Source organism: Rhipicephalus sanguineus, chromosome 2, assembly GCF_013339695.2.
Source record: "Rhipicephalus sanguineus isolate Rsan-2018 chromosome 2, BIME_Rsan_1.4, whole genome shotgun sequence".
In the NCBI taxonomy this organism is placed as follows: Eukaryota; Metazoa; Arthropoda; class Arachnida; order Ixodida; family Ixodidae; genus Rhipicephalus; species Rhipicephalus sanguineus.
The window spans coordinates 94,412,709-94,433,363 of record NC_051177.1 but is presented as its reverse complement, the minus strand read 5'-3'; the positions used below and the strand labels follow the sequence as shown (position 1 = coordinate 94,433,363).

Here is a 20,655-nt window from a genome sequence, read left to right as displayed (position 1 = left end):
ACGTAATAGTGGCACCACTGTACGTCACATGATGAAGTCATCGCGTGGTACTGTCGCTTGATCATAGATGGGCCGATCCCAGGGGCACGTGAGTTGCAGAAAGCTTGCAGTGCCTCCGATCCCGGAGGCAATGCAAAACTGAAAAGATTTTGGGGGCGGGAAGATAAACAAGACTCCGTCGACTGAAAAGAAAAAAAAATGGCTTTCGTCTTCAAGTCATCTTAGACAAATGCATTAAGGGACCCTGTATGCGCTTTTGACGTCGACTCTATTAAAGCGCCATAATGTGGAACTAACACCGCGAAAAAAAAAAAATGAATACGTTCATGACGCTCAAGCACGCACGACACTATCACTGCGTCGTGTGTGCTTTCTTCGTGACGGTCGTGCCTCGTTGTGCCGCTTAAAACAAGTCGAACGAGCAGAGACGCGTCGTTCTAACAAGCAGCCATCACGGCCATTCCAAGCCATTGCTAGTTCGAGCTACGGCGTTTCTCATTTAGTACCAACTATTTTCACTGATCTTGAACGCGACGGATGCGATGCCGTTCATGCAGTGCTGCCGTTTTACAGTCGCAACTGTTTCTGTTAAGCGGAGGAGAATCATCTCTTTCTCTACTCGCGTGATTAGACCTAAGAAAAATGAAGACTCCGAAAAACGGGTGTGTCATATCACAGTGTAACTCTACGTTAACGAAGCAAAGTCGCCCTGTTGCGCCCGTTCTCAAGCGCAAGAGATTAAGGACAGTCCCGCTCGATTGAGTAAAGAGGATTACTATCGTATCCGTCACACCGTTATATACTGCCTTGTCAGTTTACCAACAGGATACACTTTCGTAACGTTATAGGGCTCTTCGAACGATTAGCACAATGGCCGGCGTTGGGGGATATTTCCGGACGGGGATTTTCCTTGTACAGCCGAGCGAGCGAAGGCACGTGTGTAACTGTCGACTCGAACGTTCTGGACAACTTTGAGTCCCAACCAAGTTGAGGGGTGCTTTTTATTCAACGAAAACAAAGTTATAAAAAAAATGAACGGTGTCTCGGTTGTAGCGGTGCTCGCATGATAAAAGAAGGCAGCTGTTGATCCGCGAGGAAGACGGGGAAGCTTCCTCGTCGCCACTTTTATAAATGGGAAGCGGAAACTGTGACCGCCGATGAAACGGACAACGTCAGACGCCGAAGTGGGCTTACGCACGCACGCAACGCAAACAAGCTTTCGTTCGAGCGAAGCTTTTCGAGCCAGGAAAATTGTTTTTTCCGGCCGACGAAGTTTTCTCATTTTCTAGAGTGCCGATACTATGAGAGCCTTTTTTTTTTTTTAGAGGAAGGTCGTCGGAGGATCGCCTTGTTCGGACCCCCCCCCCCCATCGTTATTTTTTGTCTTTTTTTTTTTTCTCTAGGAGGTCTCTCCGAAGAGTAAGCACAAGACGGCACAAGGATGTGAGAGCACCTCAAAAGTTACAAAGTTAATAACCACACAACTTTCCGCATACCTAGGAAGGTTACAATGAACGTCTTACGCATTTTCACTTTAATGTGTGCTAGCGAAAATGTTAGCCTCCTTTAGGCTACGCCGGCCGTTTCATTGCTTAACCGTTAGACGAAGAAATAAATAAAAAATCACGCCTCCGTAACACAATATAAATACATGAATACGTGACAAGTGATCGCGTTAAGTATGCAGACAAACGCACGTGCTCATTTGAGTCCGCAAACAGCGCGCACGTTTTTTTTTTTTTGCCTACAAGGCCGGGCGAGCAGCTTGAAAGCAGTTTTAGTGAACACGAGTAAACAGGTGTCGTCAGAGAAACTAGGCGAACAGCTTGTTATTGAAATGGTCGTAAGAAAAAGATTATTATATTTATCGTTATCATAATCAAATAAGAGCAAAGGTATAACTTCATTTCAGTGCGGCTCTGATCAGCCACTTTGCTAGGGAATTTAGTGCTAAGAACCTCACAATGTTGTGATAACAAATGTCGCATGCTGTCCATCATAAAGAAACCTGACAAAGAGCTCTGCAGAAGCGTATGAGACGGATATAGGAATGCCCTGCAGCCACACTCAGTGATGTCCTTGGGTTTTATTTTGTGGAATTTATCGTTACTAATCGTTAACGCTGCGTGATTACAGTCCCACAAGCAAGGAGCTATGACACAGCTTGACGGCTGTCTCCTTAGAGGTTATGAACATAACCTATCTTACTGTACGGTTATGAACATAGACACAGCCTATCTTAGTTACCGGGCATACTGTACGCATACACACACACAAAAAAAAAAAAGATTGAGAAAAATGGTGAGGAGGATGATGATGAGCGTGAGTTGAGATGCCTTGTGCAACAAGAAGCACGAAATAAAAACACGCAAAGTCATTACAGAGGTGCTGCTAAACAACATTCACCTCCAAGAATTTCTCTTCTTGACCGTTATCGGCGACGCGACCTGAATGGCTAATCGCAGTGCGCTTTTCACGCTCGGGAGACTCGCAATTTTAACGCAGTCATGCCGGCTGCAAAGTCAACGCACCGCATTCCGAAGGTGTCACGGGAAGAGGTCCGAGTTACGTAACCAAAGAAAAAAAAAATGCACTTCGAGTCGACGTCCGCCCTCAAGTCCGCGTCGTCTAGCGACGGCCTACTTGCGGCACCTCGCGCGCATGCGCAGTGACTGATTTGCGCCGGCCACGCTTAACGAGTGTTCTTACGACAAGCTTGATCGGTTGTGTTGATGACCAGTTTTATGCTTCAGTTTTGTTACAGGTGTCGTGTAAATACGTGTAGTTCGTCGTATACGCTGGCTCAGCCTTGAAATCTGTCATCGCCGGCTCAACGACGCAGTGTTAATGGGCTTTGAAGTAACCCGTCAATTTGGCGTTGATAAGCAGTGTAAGTCATTTGATTGACACTGCTCACTGGAACCTGTTAATCAGACAAGAACGAAGAGGTGCGAATATTTGTCTCGTAATTGCTTTTGTCACAGTGTCCCCGATATTTCTTCTTTTTATTTAAGTTTTACGTTAGTTTTTATTATTTATGAGCATTGCTGCACAGGTTGTAAAATGAGCAAAGTTGATGCAGTGCGCTAGAGTAAAAAAAAGCGACTGATAGTACTGAATTTCCTGAATTGCATAGATATCAATGAGTATACTGTAATGTAATAACGAATCGGTAACTTCTAGAAATCTAAAAGCCAGTACATGGGTTACAGGCCCGTGTACTGGGCGACGTCAATGCACGTTGAAGAACCACAGGTGGTCGAAGCTATCCGGAGCCCTCCACTGCGACGTGCCTTATAATCATATCGTGGTTTCGGGACGTAAACTCCCGCAAATTACTGTTATTCTGGAAATCTTGAAGAGCTTACGATTTGTCAGTTCCACCAGAGAATGGTCTTTGCAGACCCTCTTTTGAAATATTTCCAGATCGGATGGAAAATATGTGATGAGCATGATAAGAGATTTGACTGATTACTGCTACGTTGAACGCACTCGCGAGCACCTGATGGTACGCCCGCACAGTCACCGACAGTCGACAGGGATACTCCACTGACAGTGTATTCTTACCGATAACACTGAGTATAATAATGTACTCGCAAATGCGTCTCCATGCAGATGACATCTATGATAAGGTTTATTTAGAGCGCAATTTTGTCTGCATGGTGCAACAATATGTACGAGCGGAAGTTAATCTAACCGGCAATTTCGTATTTTTGTTTTGCGTGTTTTTTTGTGCGTAGCGTGACGAATAGCCATGAGAGCGACGCTAACCGTCGCTGCGCACAGCATTATAGGGAGAGCGAAGGCAAGAAAAGTGAGCGCGTCCATTAGGCTTGCTTCACAGGAATTCGGATGCGCCAGGAAGTCATTAGGAAACGTCGATAAGTATTAATTGTTCTGACGAAACTGTAGGAGCGCTGTAGACTTTTTTTTTTCATGCGCTGATGTATGCCTATATACTATGAATGCGGAAGCACTTCGTTGGTAGAAACGTTCGACGTGTGGGCGCTGATTTTCGCCTCTTGTTCATTAATTTCGGGTACTGCGTGCTTTCTTCGTTGGCTTTGTGTGTTCATTTTGTAGACGTCTGGAGGAATTAACCTAGATACACTGAAAGGGTCTTTCTTGCGGAAATCAGCTGTATATATGATGTATAGTGTGGGGAAAAATTGGGGTTGTTAGGGTTACAGCTGTTATGAGTGAGGCTTTCTGCTTTAGTTTAAATAATCGCCGTGGGGAGAGGCGAATCCAATATTTGGGTCAACTTGACCGCCTTGGTTTGAGTCAGCAATCATTCGGCGATGCCCACCGTTGGGCCACAAAGACAACTGTGTTCTGCTGCTGAGCGCGACGTTGCGGGTTCGATACCCAGCGGCCGAATTTCGGCAGGTCAGGAATGCGAAAACACTCTGAGATTACTTAAGCTTACGCGGGCGTAAAAATTCCCCCACGTGCTCGAAATTAACCCGTCTACGGCAATGCTTATCTGAAAGGTACGATTCTCCAGGTATTGTTCAATAAACACTGCCATCAGTCGACCTGAATGCATGCTTCTGCTCGGCCGAACGCGTTTTGCATTTGTTGTTTAAAGAGAGAAAGCAATAAAAAAAAGGCATAAAAAACACACTTTTGACGTCTTCCTCGAAGGCGTGTCTCTAGCGCAGTTTTGTGAGGGCCAGTTAATTATGTTCGCTCAAAAACATGATTGATTGCCGCAAACGCATTGTGTACACAGCAAAGTTATGGGGCGTTGTTCACTGTCAGACGAGGCCTACGCAAACCTGCGCTCTCAGCCGATCCAGTCTTCATTCTCGCTGTACGGCCGCAAAGGTGCTCGAGGAACGTCTCCGTAATTACGGGTTTGTCGTAACGGTACGTGTACGCTTCACTCGTCTCCAAGACCGAGAGGAGCTCGGTGTTGTGTGTCAAGAGTTCGGTTGGGTGACGGAAGCCTAAACACCGATGTCGACCACTTCCTCCCGGCTTAACGACGGTTGCGAAGCAGCGTAAAAAAAAAGTTCGAGATGGCAATTACTGATGCATATTTCTGGCTTCCTTGATATTTAGCCTACAGCAGCTTTTTCTTTTTTTTTCGTGCCGCGACCTTAGCGAGATAAAACAAAATAAAAGCTTTGCCTCAGACACTTTAACCTCTGTCGCAGACAATGCTTTCTTGTATAACAAGGGCCTAATTTACAACGGTTTTGATAGAGAGAGAATGAAAAGGAAGGACAGGGAGGTTAACCATTCAGCAAAGCTTCAACTTGGGCTAGTTGGTATGGCATCCCAATGTAATTGCGCTGAGCAAAATGCACGAGGGACTAACGAAAAAGAGGACAGGACGAGTGGTGCGCAAAGGCAATTGCAAAGGCAGAGGTTAACCAGGTTGCGCTTTGTTTGCTACCCTACATCGGGCTTTCGTGAAGACGCTACCAGAACACCGTCCCTGTCTCTCGTCGGCCCACAAGGCAGTGAAGGCACTCTTGCGCTTTCTTGAGGACGACGGAGATGTGCGAATGCCTCTGACTGGTGGTGCAGTCCCGCACGCGTCAGTGAATTCACTGCCGTTTGCTTTGTTCCCCCCTCTTCCCTCCTTTCTCTCTCCCATCATCTTTCTATTCCCCTTCCATAATCCCCAAGTGTAGGGTAGCCAACCGGAAACCTTTCTGGCCAACCTCCCTGCTTTCTTGCGTTCTGTTTCCTTCCTTCTCATCCTACATCGGTGTGGGAGAAAATGGGCAGCAACGGAATAAAGAAAGGAGAAACAGAACGAGATTAGAAATAAGGACAAGCACACGCATAACTGCGTTTATCGCGAAATCACAGACGGTCACAGAGCTCGGTTGTCCTGAGAAGTGCAGCAGGGCTATTGTGGCCCGCAGAAGCGCGGATGACTGTCGAGGCCATGGCACCAGTGCGTCTTCACTGTCATGCATATGAGTACAGTATGAGGCGGTGCACCTGATGGGACACAGGTCAGACACCTAGGACAGGTACCAAAAGGTTTTACAAACGGTTACAGTAGTACTAAGGACCTTAGCAAGGTATTTGGTGGTTTCAAAAAAAAAAAAAAAATCTACGAGACATTTGTAGTATCATCCTATAAGGCTATATTATTTGTGGTGTTACTAAGGCTGTACGATCAGCTGGTATATTCTAAGAAAAAGCAGAGTATGCGTTACTCTATTCGGTGAGTCCTGATTTGCCGCGTATATGACTCCCTTGAAAGAGACACGTTAACTCTCTTTTGGGTACCACGACTCTCCTACGAGAGTATAATGATCTCCAAAGAGAATTCACGAGTCTCTTTAAATGGAGTAATATAGTAGCAAGTCACGACTCACAAAAAAGAGTCAAATGACAATTTTTTCCCCTAGAGTGTACAAGTATATCAGGTTATTCTCAAGAATCCGGCTCGTGCTATTACGTCGTTTAACGCACATTTAGTGAGAAATTATACGTACAACACTTATCTAAAAACTCTTGAACGACTTCAAAAGCGTACACTGAAAATCATAAGCCAAGGTGAATCAGTAGGTAATATTTTCCAATCACAACGCATTCTCTCGGTTCCGATGTTGCGCGACTACAAAATTGCCGTTTCAGTAAATAACATAATTAATAGAAATTCACCTTTGCCTGCTGATCTTTTTTCAATTCCTAAACGCAATACGCGACATGCTTCGAATGGTAATTTCAATCTTCCCAAATGTTTTAATGTTTACGGAGAAAGACTAATACAATTTAATGGAACAAAAATATGGAACACGGTCCCCCTAGAGATTAAAACGGCACGTAATTTCAGCATGGCATGTAAATCATTTTTTCTGTGGAGTCAAGACATGTAAGCATGTGTGTGTTTGATTCGATTTTCATTGTATTGTTTTTTTAATAAGTGCCTATGTATAGCAAGCTAGTTGCACGCTAATAAGTATGCATGTCTGCAGGAAAAAAATGTATTACTGTGTTGTCTGTATTTATATGATTGCTTTTGTTTGGTTTTTCAAAGCTGACCTGTACATTTTTTTTTTATGTTGCACATTGTATTGGACCGGCCACTAGCCACTTTAGGTTATCGGTCCAAATAATCCCTGTAATTGCATATATCTATTCATGAAAATAAAGTTTCATTCATTCATTCATATCCAACCACCTCACCTAAAATGGCATGAGTAGCCGATCGCTAGGTTCTCTGGACAAGATTCACTTATTTTTTTTCTTTCAGACCCTTTTTTTGTCATGGATGTTTTGGAAATTTTCACTGGCGCTAGAGGCACTGGCGCCAGTGCAAGAGGCACTACTTATTTTCGGTTAGCTTGAATCCGCGAAATCGTAAGCATGCGTTTCGTCTTTCATTCTTTTCGACCTTCGTAATCAATTCGGACTCCGCAGTGCCGCAACTATGCCAAAATTGGCCGCTCGACGCGATGAATGATATAGAACGAAAGTTACAAAATGGCCCCTCCCTCCACATGATTTTTGTTCAGGAAACGAGGAAGTTCGACGACAGGCGAGATACAACACTCTTTTTCAAGCCCGCGGGATATTCAGTCACTGTACTTAGTGTGCTCGATCTGTTTTGCTGATGAGAGCGAGAGTGAGGAGCAAGCAGAGGCGGGGAGGTTAACCAAGAAGCAGTCTGGTTTGCTACCCTGCAATGGGGGAAGTGACAAAGTGGCGAGAAGGGAGACAGAATAAACCTGACAGGGTCCCTTATGGATTCACCTAAGACGACTCGAAAGCGAAAGCAATCTTCTTTTAGGGGCGAAGCACTTCAGGACCGAGCCTTGTACCCCCCGCCTCTAGCGTAGCTCTGGTTTACACGGAGTCCGCTAGGGGTGCTGTGGTAGCAGAGCTCGCTTCCGGCGCGTGCTCTGGTTTGAATGGAGACCGCTAGGGGCGCGTTATGCTCTCAGATGCATTTCATATGACCATAAACACCCAACAACAACCAGGGAGACGTGTATAGACCTCGTCTTCGCTAACTTCAGATTACATCCCATTCAAGAACCCCTGGCTCTCCATTTCACCGATCACAAGGCGGCCCTAATGAAGGGGAAACGAAGACCGCACCTCAACACCATATACGCCTTACGACATCAATAAAACAACATTGTATATACTGTACACACGTGTTTGTCACGCATTTGCATGCTCGAGTGGACAATGTCACGGAAGATTCACGGTTACCAGAATGATCCCCGGTGCTTCGCCCACTCATGATCATTCACTTCGTGGATATGCGTGAATTTTTTTCTTCTGAGTCGATGCATTGATCCTGTTCCGCTACCCTCCGAAAGCTTTGTGCACCTAGCGTGGTCTCGCACTGCCTCCAAAATCGGAGGCACTTCACCTGGTTTTGCAGTGCCTCCATGATCGGTACACCTTTGACCAAGCTACGATGTCATATGATGACGGCGTCATGACGACGTCACAAATTTTAGCGATCTGTGACGTCATCACGTGATTATGATCTTTTGCATTATTTGTGCTGTGCCCGACGCCGCGCGACGCCGATGCCGACGTACAATTTGCGCGTTTGATGGGGAATCTAAGGCTTTCGCCTTAAGAGCACGCACTCACTTGTGCTATCACATCGAGCCTACAGGCGCTCGCAGAGACATGCCAACCTTAAAATTGAATTTAAAGCGGCAAGCTGGGCGAGTTGGTATAGGATAACATATTCCGATGTAGCATACTTCAATGTGACTTTTAGTGCAACAATTTCAATGTAGCAGCGCAAAGTAAACGCGGGACAGAGATTCAGAGAACACCAGGACTCACTGTTGAGCATCTCCCAAGGGGCTGTGAGTTATAGCGCTCGCGTAGTACAATCTCTTTCCCTTGTTTGCTGCGCGCTGACAAATTAAAAAGAAAAAAAGAGAACGTCTTCATTGCTGCTACTGACTCTGAACGCGAAATGCCTGTTTTGTGCAGACAGCGACCGGCACTCTTCAATCAGAAGGCCATTCATCGACCAGCTAAGCAATGTTCACGTTGTTTATATTGTTACGCTTCTTCTTTTTTTTTCTCGACTATTTGTTCATCTTCTGCGCTGTTTAAACAAAACTAGCCTGACCGTCCGCCGCGACCCGGCGTTCTTAAAATAGTCCGTTCGTTTTCGGCGGCACGACATGGTCCTCTTTCTTTTTTTCAGACCGCACATTCAAGAGGTCATGAATCAGATAGCACCGCTCGATTCAAACGAAGGAGAGACGCACGCCGGCTCCGCGATCCCATGAAGCTAACTGCCACGAACGAGCACACCTCTATGCAAGGCGCCCGCATGCCCGCGAATGATAAACACGTCGTCCTCGTAGCCTGGGAATATCGAGTTACGGGCTCCTCGACGAGGGCGGTTATTGGTCGGTCGGTGCGTGCGAGACGCGGCTAGATGTATATAGACGGGCTAGATTGTTGTGGCACAGGTGATGTACTGTGATGCCGCGCGCGAACGAACGAATCCACGTGCGACAGGCTCGTGACTATGTGACCCCCCGGGTATGACCTCTCTCCTTTGTTTTCTCGTTCCCTGCCACTCCGAAGAGAGACTCTGACCCGTATAGGCAGTGCGTGTTTGGATGCGCGTTGCCGGCCGGTGTCCGGTCCGTTGGTTGCATCAGCGGATATGCACCGTCGTCGTGGCCATTGTTTTACTCTTGTCTGCTCGAACCAGAGGGCAAGCGCTAAATGCGAGTCGTGCTTTTTGTTTTGCGCCTACCTTCCGCACTGGTGCGTGCAGCGGTGCCGCGTAATTTGTGAGAGCAGCTGTGCTTGCTTGCTATTCGGGGATTATGTAGGAAGCAGGTGGTGTGCGTGGCCGTTGCTAGGGTGACACCTGCTCCGTTATTTTTTTGTTTTTTTTTGTTACTCATTGCTGAAGGTGCTGAGTTCTGGGCCAGGCTGATGCCATTCTGACGGGCTGTTCGGCCGTGCGAAAATATTTCACTTTTTTGTCGGTCCCGTTGCGCGCGTGAAGACGGAGTTATTTATAGAGAACACGTTTCGCGTTAGCGTACCGTTGTCTTTTACGCACCCCCGGCTCCCAAGTATTCGCGAGGCCCTTAGTTCGTCAGTGCTTTACGCCAGTGTTCGATCACATTTGCTAATTATATGTCCGACACAATGATCGGTCGGAATGCACTCCTAAAGGAAAATCTAGTCTACGTAAACACTTTTATTAGAGTCAGACGGAGTGTTACGCATAGGGGCCGCCATGTTGAAGCGACAAGCAAAGAACTTTCCATCCTGAACAGGAATTGCAAGGGAATCGACTGCAGCTATCACTTCGTGCGCAGTCAGTTGAATTCTGTACGTGGCTAAGTGAACCCCGAAGACTTGACACTATTGCTATGACTATTGGGCATGAAAGTGCGCAGAAGCAAGTGCGCAGAAGTAAGAACCAAGCAAGTGTTTCAAAGAATATGCCGGGCTGTCTATTGAAACTTGTTGAGCACTGAATCTGTTCTTTAATCACTTGCCTTTAACGATTCTCAAGGCTGCGACAATTTCGCTTTCCTTCTTGCGTTTTCTGAAGTCATAAAATAATGAGGAAGATGACGCCAGCCATACGAATATTTTGCTTATAGAAAACCCCGGGTTTGTAAGCTTGAAGTATTTGTACTAGCTAAAAACACGAGTCCTCAAATCACGAAGTCCCTCGGCCTTAGGCACAGTGCAAATTCGGCGTAATTAATTGCCAATTTCAGTGTTATTACGTGATTTGGCGTTATGTGTAGCGTTACTTTCAGCACATACGGGGTTCGTGTGACTACATTTTATGTGAACTATAGTGTTACGTGAGTGGACTGTACTTTGTGTTGTTTTTTCGTGTCTTTACGTTAGTGGACTTCGCGAATATGCGATAATTCTTACGGCTTGACTGGCTTACATGAACTCTTTCTAGGCGCTCATTTCTGTAATTCTTTTAATTGCTGCGATTTTCAAGAATTATGTTATCTGTGAAAAGGAGTAGCGGGCGCTGTATGAAACCGCGAACGTCTTCTTAACAGCAGATAATTAAAAGAAATTAACCGCAGCAGTTTAATAGCTCCAACCTCCTTGAATACCTCTCTCGAACTAGATAAATTAATCTCATGTAAACGCCCTCGAGCTGAGCTTTCCCGACTGTTTTCGGCGATGCGGAAGAAGTAGAAGAAGGAAAAGAAAAAGTAAAGAAAACGTAAAGAAAGAAGAGAACGTGGACGGGGCCATGCACTGCCACGCGCTCGCGAAGCGCTCGTATAGTTGGCTGCCGCGGTCGTGGCGCGTGCCTCATGCAAGGCCTGCGGGGCTTCCTCGCAAGAACGGCCCTTACTCTTTCCTTTCTTCTCTTTTCAAGTTCGCGGCGGCGGCGAATTCCGCGTGTGCCCCGTACTTCCTACACACCTCAGGGGCGAGCAGGCACACACACACATACACATGCAAAGCCTTCCTGTTACAATTCCCCGACATTTGCTGCTCCTCTGTGGTTCGTTCGTGCTGTTCATTCCTCTTCACCTTTTGTCTTCCTTTTTTTCCTGACTCATTATGTTTTTTTTGTTTGTTTGTTTTTTTTTTTGCCGGAGAATGTAAAGCGTAGCACGTGAGAAGAGGGCACTGGTGGCTAAAAAATAAAGAAGAGACGAGGCAGAGAGGCACGAAAACGAGCAAAGGAAACAAGCTCGTGAAAGAAAAAAGTTCGTGAAAAACGAGGAGCACCCTGAGCGCCTCAATAGTGTAAGGTGAAGGACACTCTCCTGCCGGGTGCCTTGCGCGCGCATCGAAGCGCTCTTGTGTGCACAAACGAGGGAGTCGTTTGCGGAAAGAGAGATCTCGAGAGAAAAAAAAAAAGAAAATACCTGGCTTCACGCACGCTACTCTTAATCTGAAAGAGTTTCTCTCCTTTTCGCTTGACGCCGTGGTTTGGATTTCACGGATAATCGCCGGTGCGCGCATGCGAGTGAGCCAAAGAGGTATAAGCTACGCAAGCGGGAGTAGCATGCACTGCTGTGCATGCGCTGATGTGAGTGGGCAGAGGCGGGTTCTCGCGGTGTTTTTGTGGTGAAGGGAAATGAAGAGGGTTAAGGGGGGCGGGGGGGGGGGGAGGAAGATGGGGGCGTTGACCGCTCGTAAGCGTTCGTTATACGCGGGGGCCGCGGGAAACGCGGATCGCCGCACGTATACGACCGCCACTGCACCACTTTCCATTTCCGCAATGTTTGCTGGCATCTCTCGCTGCGGTTTGCTGACGCTGAACCCTCCCCAGTGGAACGCGAGAGGGAATGGCGCTCGCACGAGCGGAACATTCGGCACAATGGGTATATGTATATATACACTTACTGCGCATCGGTTCACACGCCCAATGACCATCGATTCGCGTTTAACTCTGACCGAAAAGCGCGCAGTGCCGTGAACGTACTGTTAACGGTGCCGTTAGTCAATCGGAGATGCTTACGAAATGTGGTTCTGCCTGCAACAACACGTTATGTTTTCGGGCCGCGAGAAAAACAAAACAAAACAAAACAAAAGAAACAAACGATGCGACAGAGGGGACGACACGTCACTACCGACGATGCGGTGGTATGAATCCACAAAACTAACGAACGCACACTACAGACTACACAGAAGGACACATGACGGGTGTAGTCTGTAGTGTGTGTTCGTTAATGTTACGCATTCACCGAGTCAGTGCCACCCAGCCCAGCTAAATGCATTAATGATGCCACAGTAACAAACGACGACTAACGCAGGCACAGTGATCCATGTGAGACTAAGGGTTCCAGTATGCGGTGGAAGTCCGAGCACCACTTGATTGGTTGCACAGTAAATACTAGTTGTATGCGCCGTCAAATACTAGCTTACTGTAGTTGCTGGGGCAAAGAACTGAAAGATTTACATGCAACAAAGGCGTACATTTGAGGATAAGTAGTAAAGTATTGCAGCGTCGTCAAGAAATATAACCAAGAAAATCAGTCTAAATGAGCGGCTGAGGCACACAGCTCCCCAATTCGAGGCATCATTGGGCGTCCGTCGGAAAAGTGCGGCACATTTTGCCCGTGTCCGTTGAGCACAAGCTTCCCAACTGCACGTGCACTATTTCATATTCAAAGTGCTCTCAATCACTACTGAGGCCAGGATTCGTGTCGCAGTCTTCATCAGCATTCATGGGTGTTTCTTTTTCTTTCATTTGTTTCATGACGGAACCATCGAAAGCGAGGTTGCTGACGAGGGCAGACGTGCATTTTCACGGGTGACGTAGACTCGTTATCCCTCGTTATCCATCGTGGCTTGCACGACGCTGTTCGCATTCAGTGAAACGGGGGTGCTAACACAGACCAGCATTTACGCTCCGCCCGAGTTGATTGCGGTATGCCCGCGTCACGCCTGAGTGTGTAAACGCCGGATTCCCTCGTGTTGCTCGTGAGGAGGAAGCTACGATGCTCGCCCAAGTAAAGGGCTCGATCGATAATTGAATCAGTCCGCAACAGCATGAAACGTGTTCTGATAAACAAGCAAACACCGGTGCCATAGCCTTTGCTCCACGAAGCGCATAGTAGGTAACTACTACGAGTACAGAAGAGAAGGAACGGAAGCAGGAAGCGGCGAGCCGTTCCCACGCATTGTGAAACGTTGAATGAAGGGATGGGCCCACTAGTTATAACTGGTATACAGAGCATCATCACGATAGTTTCTTTGTTCAAATACGAAGGCATACTGCCTCATCGCAGGTGTACTCTTTCTTTCTTTCTTTCTTTCTTTCTTTCTTTCTTTCTTTCTTTCTTTCTTTCTTTCTTTCTTTCTTTCTTTCTTTCTTTCTTTCTTTCTTTCTTTCTTTCTTTTTTTCTTTCTTTCTTTCTTTCTTCTCTTTCTTTCTTTCACACAGTAAAGAGGTGACGTATGTTGTGATAATGACGAAGTTACTATGCTGTATAATCGTGTGCTCCTCCTCCTACTAGTGAGTCCACTGTGGTAGATTGCGGCGGGGTTGTAGTGCTGCTACGCTCGATGACGCGGATTCGATTCCCGGTCACGGCGGCCGCATTTCGATTGGGCCGAAATGCAAGAAATTCTCTGTACCTAAGTGTAGGTGCGCGTTTCAGAGCCCCAGGTGGCTAAAGCTAACTCCGGCCTGCCTCATTACCATACCGCAGGGTTAGTACCTAAAACCCGATAGCATAATTATTTTATTAATAATTAGTAAATAATTAATTTACTAAGTGTCTTGATAGCTCACAAATGGTTACCTTATACCAGCTTGTGGAAAGCACGAGTGCACGTTGCTCAAATCAGTAATTCAGTGCCCCTGGGGATGAAGTTGGGACAGTTGTTAATAACATGGCGTGAAGGAGCATGATGCAAACCCCTGTGCTCCGTCTATCGAGCTCATATGAATGTGTTAAGTAACTACAGCGGGATTCAGACTTTAAGAAAGGTCACAGAGGCCTTTGCAGTATTTCCTACGGTAACAAACAATCCGAAACATTGAACTTATTCAGAAGTTATGCAATTCTCACGTCATAGGTTGCTTCCGCGAAACGTCACTTACCAGAATATCATATTTTTTGTATACGAAAAAGAAAGTCCAACATTGTATATTTGCAATAACTATGTAAAACCACCATTAATTAAAAAGAAAGAGAATAAACCACAAAAGGAAAGGAAAGATCAATATAAGCGAAATAAGGAGGAGAAAGGCAGCATAATGTGATTGATTTTCGTATTTTGCAAATCCATAGATAACTTTCACATTCTGAATGAACCAGAACTGTGAACATCGCAGTCTTGCCACTTAATGTAGTTCCCCACGGCCAAATACTGTTCTTTCTCACAGCACCCATTTTGTTGCAGTAATACAATGAATTTTATGTATGGTCGCCTTAATGACAACGTAAGGGCAGCGGTATGTCTTATCCTCGTTTTTCTAGATACAAAGTAAAGAAAGAGAGGAAATTAGGCGCGGTGCAAGAAAACAAACGCAAGATGTTTGACATTAAGAATGTGTGCCATTGTTCTTTTTTCTTTTGCCTATTATAAGCGAGAAAATTAACAGTGTAATATAAAACTGCGCGTTATCTTGGTTCTGCGAACACCGCATAAATATATTGGTTCATTTTCTTGTGAACGCACCATACTACGTTCATCACGTGCGGATTTTTCAGATAGAAAAAAAAAGTCCTTCGTGACCTATGTTTTCAAACAAAGTTAATCTGCGATATCCTTTTTTTTTTTTAGGGGTGAAGCTCCTAAAGCCGTGGGTTTGTCCTTCCTAGCTCGTACGTGACCGCCTATATATGCCGCGCGTGTGCGCCAGTGGTGATGGCAACGAAGCAGCGCGAGTGTTCTTGGCCCAGCGCAGGGACGAAGAAGACGTTGCAGGTCTTTCTCTGATCGATAAAGCGTGTTTGTTTGTCGTGCTCCGTGTCCTCGTCGATCCCACGTCGTTACATTGGTGGAGGTGCGGGGTAAGCTTCATGCTTGGCACTCCATCGCGGAGCCGACAATCGAGCCCGGAATCGCCACCACGCGTCGAAACACCGGTCCACCGATTCAGTCGCCGTCTGCTAGTCGCCGTAATGACCGTGTACCTCGCACCCAACCTGTCTATCTGGGACGTCAAGTCGTTTATAGACGCTGCGTTACGTGACTACGACAACAAGTACAAGAACCGTCCGTTTGTGCTGGTCGGGAACTTCAACGTGGACCTCATTGCCAATGACTGGATCGTGCAGCACATGCTTTCCAAATACGCACTCAGATGTATCCATATGCAACCTACCACGATCCGAGGGACGTGCATAGACTTAGTGTTTTCAAACTTCCCACTGCAGCCAGTACAAGAACCTCTCTCGCTTCATTTCACGGACCATAAAGCCGTCCTAATGAAGGGACCTCGCAATCCAGCCGCCATGACAACGACGAAATGAAAAGAACAAACGAAGAAACGAAACAACAAACGAACAAGAACAAAATAAAAGTTGATTTTGTATAATATACTGCACAGTCTTACGTCTTTCTAATGATGTAATGGGCTAACTTTCACGGGAGAGTTACGGTTTACCGATGATCTCCCCCTCTCGAGCTTCGCCCACTTATCATCATTAATTCCGTGGATATGGCGTGATTTTTTTTCTTTTGGCAAGTGAGCATCATGTACGCTATATAAGAATTTACTCCAGAGTTCGAAGCTTCGAATTTCCTTTTCAGTTGTGTTTGGGTGTCGATGTTTTATTTTGTCTGACAGTAATCTTTTATAATACTGTATAACTGATAACCTGGTGTTGCGTTATTACCTTAATGAGGCTGTGTATTTCTTTCTAATGTCATGCCCAACTGGTGCCCATTCCCTTACGTTCGATTTCGCTTTATGTGAGCAACATTATGATAAATGATTTGTGGAGTTGTTCAATACACTGGTAACCGAACTTAAAGAAACATGGAATAACAAGCGCAGAAATAGAAACGTAGAAGTAGAATGTACAAACGTAGAATAAACAAATGCAGAAACGTAGCTCAGACTCTAATGCCGCTTTACTATTTCCTTCCTTCTTTCTTTTTTTTCTTTCTTTATTTAAGCTAATTAGAACGTCCAGTTTCACATTAATATGGCGCTTATTACAGCAACACAGTCCATATTCTAGGAGCGGCCGCCATTTGTTTAATTTTGATTACCAGTAATTTTTAATAGGCAACAATGCGTTTTAACTGTTTCAACGAGCAAGCAACAAGCGCGATAACACAGGCATTCCACAAAAGCTTCCTTTTGATTACGCGTTCGACATATCTTACAGATAACGCAACACTGCCTTATATGCTCGAGCGGTTCAAACACTTAAGAAATAAAACTTTAAACCTTATTATCTATGATTGGAGTGCTAGGTCTTGCATTCCTGGCATAGTTATATTTGCTCATATTTTTTATCAGGTCATAAATCACTGGTTGAAGCGATCGTGCCATGTACAATATCAAACCATAGTTTATAGTCATTTTTTTAAAGGTACACACATATTATCTGAAGCTGTATCGTACGCCTCGACAGATATCTTAAGCCAGGTGATAAACCAGCCGCATATAAGGAACCGCAATGCAGTGAGAAGAAACGGTCACTGCAATGTTTCTTTTTTTTTTTTGGCATTCCGCAAAGCTCTCTGGATTACTCCGGAAGACGTGACGTCGATTAGGCAAGCGGCATTTGGAAAGCGATCGACACAGTATAGTGACACGTTTTCGACAATACGTGAACGCTACGGCTGTAACTACCTTTACACGATCGCGTTCTAATACCAATATGCGAAGCAGCACCTCTGAAATTGTTCGGTAACAATAGCGAGAAACTGTGGACCACGTCGTGAACTCACGTGCGGCGAGTGTCCGGAAAGCGCAGGTCGGGTTATATATAAATGCAACGCATTTGTAGACCACAGAGCAGGGGCGAGGAGGGTCCATTCCTACCACAATTGTTCCTTACATGCTAAAGGCCAGCTTCGCAGCCGTATGCGCACTGCCACTTGGTAAGTATAAGCATAGAAACATCGCGGTGGCTTGACCCCCCACATGTTTGCGAACGCGTCCCGCGTTCTCGCCGAAAGCCGAAGAGGCACGACGCTGCTTTGGCTCGTACGTAATAACGCCACGGAACGGAATGCACGCGCTGCTTACGGACAATAGTAAATACTAGCTGGAACGAAGTTCAAGCCACTTTGCTACCATCCGGGGCACGTGCAAACAAAAGAAGAAACGAGGGCAAACGGGTAGCAAAAGCATCACTCGAAAATGGCCGCCTTGATCGAGCCGCTGAAAGTCTTATGACGAACTGCGTGACTGGCTTGCACGATATCATCACACGAGCACTTCCACCAGCCCCGTCGGAACTGGCTGCTCGGTGTTTCTTCCTCGCGAGGGTGATGCATCTTATAGCAGCGAAGTCCTGCACGTTTCGAGACGAGGCGCCGGTTCCCACGCGAGATGATCAATCACGACAGATCGCGGTGACGGAGAACGGAAGAGGGAAATGAAATACTATATAATTGCGAGCTTCGAATAGTTTTCTTGGTTTTGTGGTAGTTTGCATATAATATACTTTGAGACCTATACCTTAGTCTAGGAAATCACCGACTCGGCGTATTAAATTATATTTCCTATGCTGAAAAGAAAGTTCTAGAATGGATGCGAATAACATTTTAAGAACTTTTGGTTAAACGCCTAACCTTTGAATGTATTTATAGTCTTTTTTAAGCTAGGGGATCCAGTATACCTGGATTTATGAGGTTATTATAATGCTGCAAAATAGTGCCGGAAAGTGCGCGTGGAGCGGCGAAATATTTTTTTTCTTCATTATATGACGGCCCTAATTCACTGCTATATTTCTGCCAGAGGCAAATAACTAACACCTCTTGAGACTAACCAGAACTACCGACGAACTAGAGTCTGTTCACCTGAGAAGTAACGCGATACACTAGCTACCACCATCACCACAAATTCGCCCTCTCATATATCTTCTGTTTACCTGCGTGGCGTATAAACACGAAAGTATAGCCGAACACCGCTTGCACGTCCAAAAAAACGACAAACACGTATTCCAGGCGCACACAAGCCGGGCGAGTGTCTTGACAGCTCCGGTTTTACAGCGACGTCGATCATCGAAACCCGGCACGGTAATCGGGAGAAGCAGAAACACCGGGGGGCTTCCAAAGAACGCGCGTGCGCGGCTTGCGGTAGCAGGGGTCGAGTAGGGTCGACCACGGGCAGCCAGAGCCACCGGGACATCACCACCGGCGACGGGAGAAGCATCCCGATAACGCGTGTGCCTACCTCGGACGATATCCGCCTTCATGACGACGCGGTAACCCTTGACCACGGCCCACTGTCCGGCGCAGGAGCCGGCAAGGAGCAGCGAGACCACGAACAGGACGAGTCGTTCGCACCACATGGTCATTCCTCGTTGACGTCTGCCGGCCAGACTGACTGGGCGACCGAGGCATCCGCGCCGTTTAACCGCTTTCCCTTTCGACCGGCGAGGCGGCAAGAGGGCCCGTTCCAGTTCTTCGCCCGTTTCTCCCCCACTCGACTTTCTCCTCGCCGCCAGGAAGACGATGGAAGACGCGCCGGGTCTGTTCTCACCTGGACCCAACGCCACTCTCGCTGGCGCCGCCGACGTCTCTCTACCCACATCGCCGGTTGCTGCTCCTGACTCCGCAGAAGCCACCGACGCTGCTGGGGCCGCGCGGCAGGCCGAGAGCTACAGCGGCTACCTGCTGCGCCTTAATGGGACGTTCAAACAAAGCTTTGTCGCTGATGAAGTCGTCGCTGCGATTGACCATGGCAAATTGGGTGGTGCCCCAATTGGTCGTGGACATCAAATCTTTACTCTCAGTAGGACCTGTCCCGTCATCGTCTAATGCGCGGGATTATGACCATGCATATTTTCGACAATAATGACAGCCGAGGACCCCAGATGTTGCATTCAAAAAACGGTTTACATAGAAACTTTTACATCGAAAAAGTGAAGTTTACATCGAAAAAGTGACGAAAAAAACCAGACACATCGCTGATTTCTACGCTTTGTTGCCGTCTGTGTGCTCCGTAACGCTTCTAAGATACAATACCAACTAGCCCTCCAAGACAACCTCGGGAGCATGTAAGACGCATTACAGCGGAGGACAGCAGATGTTCCGTCACAGAGCTGAGGGAGCGACTGAATTAGTGTTCGTGGTACTGCGGGTGATCCTGTACTACGGCAGTCACGTGTTGAGAGTTACCGACTGATATCGTGCCTCAGTGCCTCTGTCACTCTCAACCTGGTTTTTTAGCTTTCTGTATACGTAAACCTCAAGTAAGATTGCCAGTCGGGCGAGTTGGGAAGAATTGATGTTTTTTTTAACGGCGCCACATGAAATCACAAAAACATGGAATGATTACGAACACACACGCCGGCTCTTCACTGTGTAACGACTGTGGTGGCGTGATACATGCCTTGCTCGTGCGTATAAACGTCACTTGACATTCGGGTCTTGTGTTCATGTCTTATTCCGTGTTTTCGTGGTATTTCGTGGCACCTTTTAAAAGAAACGAAACCAAACGAAGTCACAAATAACATTCTCGGTTCCAAATGCAGGGTAGAAAATCAAACATTCCCTACCAGTTATCCTTCTTGTCTTTTTTTTTCTCTCGCTCTCTCTCTTTCTCATCCTAATCACGAACCCTGAAGCGGCATGCCCTCATCTTGTCCGGGAACAGCAGACCGTTTGTAGCTGTCAACGTTGATGTCGCGACTCATCTCGTTTCCGCATCCTTGTACCCATAGTGAGCCACACCTGCACAGAAGTGCTGTATTGTGCTTCCTTCACCATGTAGCCATTTTCTGCGCACTGATTTTCAGCTTCAGTGACCGCTCCGCAGTCTTGACGAAAGCACACACGCGATGGGCCACCCGTAGAGCCGGCGGCTGTTTGAAAGTTTTGCTTTTACCCCTTCAGTCACGACATATCCGTACGAAGGCGCCCTTTATGGCTTCTTGTTTGGAAGACTGCTATTTATAATCTACGCCTTCTAGTAGCGAGAAAGTAAAGGCGTTTCGAGTCGAAGCGATGCGGTCGGCGTTGAAATAAAGTTGGGGCGTTAGTACCGCACGCAGAGGCTCCACTTGTCTCCGCGTTTAGCTAATCTCGAAGGTCTCT

At 46.6% G+C, this 20,655-nt stretch overlaps 1 protein-coding gene across 1 annotated transcript in view; it reads right to left on the bottom strand.

Moving 5' to 3' along the window:
* Window positions 1–18,964, bottom strand: part of LOC119383411 (mucin-5AC) — a 122,229-nt gene extending 103,265 nt beyond the window's left edge. Inside the window, exon 1 of the mRNA XM_037651523.1 lies at window positions 18,791–18,964. Coding sequence (XP_037507451.1) covers window positions 18,791–18,914 — 124 coding nt within the window. The 5' untranslated portion in view covers window positions 18,915–18,964. The remainder of the gene's footprint in view (window positions 1–18,790) is intronic.
* Window positions 18,965–20,655: the final 1,691 nt, after the last annotated feature.